Source organism: Diaphorina citri, unplaced genomic scaffold (genome assembly GCF_000475195.1).
Source record: "Diaphorina citri unplaced genomic scaffold, Diaci psyllid genome assembly version 1.1 scaffold21877, whole genome shotgun sequence".
NCBI classification, from domain to species: Eukaryota; Metazoa; Arthropoda; class Insecta; order Hemiptera; family Psyllidae; genus Diaphorina; species Diaphorina citri.
Window position 1 is genome coordinate 19371 of NW_007399224.1, and position 1100 is coordinate 20470.

At 41.0% G+C, this 1100-nt stretch overlaps 1 protein-coding gene across 1 annotated transcript in view; it reads left to right on the forward strand.

The window, feature by feature from the left end:
- The window catches only part of LOC103523399, a gene marked incomplete at its 3' end in the record, with an annotated part of 12192 nt that extends 11363 nt beyond the window's left edge, over positions 1–829 (forward strand). The window contains exon 3 of the mRNA XM_008488449.3: positions 536–829. Coding sequence (XP_008486671.1) covers positions 536–829 — 294 coding nt within the window. The remainder of the gene's footprint in view (positions 1–535) is intronic.
- Positions 830–1100: the final 271 nt, after the last annotated feature.

The following is a 1100-nucleotide window of genomic DNA, read 5'->3' on the forward strand; positions in this document are numbered from 1 at the left end:
AACTTTTTTAAATAAAATTATGTGGAGAAGAAAATAAACCTAGAGAAAATATGCAGCCCTGTGTGATACCCACTCAAGCATGGAAGTTCCTAGTGAAAAAAATGTATTTTATACCAACTAACAATTTTTTTCTCTGCATTTTCTCTTTGCAGCCTTGACACATGGCCCGACATGGTCCCTTCAGGCAGCCTGTCCACAAAGACTAAAACCTGTCTCAGAGGAAAGAAATGCAAAAAGAAGAAGGCCCAAGAACCCAAACTTGTGTTGAAAAAAGCACGAAAGCGTCTGTCACAAATTGAAGCTGAAAAGTTAAGTGCTTTAAGAAGAATTGTGCCTAATAACACTGCATCGGAGTCAAGTAGTGGTGCTGTTTGGAGCAATTTCAACCTATCAAACAAGCCATTTGCTCAAACAAGTAATACAAGATGTAACAACCTGTCTAACAATCCATATCCCCAACCAAGTGCTGGGCCAAGCAGTAGACCAGACTTTATTCCTCTCAATGGGTTTCCACCAAAAAATTCTACTTTCTCAGCCCCCGGCATTCATTCTCTATCCCGGGCTAGACCTCAGTTAGAAGACAACAACATGTATAACGCTGGTGATAGTACAACTAAGAAGAAAACTGGCCTGAGACCAATCATCATTGATGGATCGAATGTGGCCATTGCATATTGCAAATTTACTCATCCAAACAATTTCACAGCCCGGGGGATAGAGATTGTTGTAGACTACTTCAAGAAGAGGGGCCATAAAGAAATCTTTGTGTTCTTGCCGTCGTTCCGCGGTGGTCACTCGCCAGAAATTTTGAACAAACTGCAATCAGAAGGTAAGGTTTCCCACCCTGTGATTAGAATGTCAGTACATACTGTTTTTTTTTTGCCAGGATCACAATCAGTATTTTCACTTGATTCAAGTTTAACTCTTTGGCTTAAGCAATCTGATTGGTTGATTTCAAAATTTTCAGGCAATCAGATTACTTAATCTAGGCACACAGCAGTGCGCCGCCAGGCCAAGTTCCAGCCTCAGCACGCCAGTGTGTATATTACACGAAACATTTCGAGCCATTTTTACCCCTATCATAACTCCGTTAATTACGC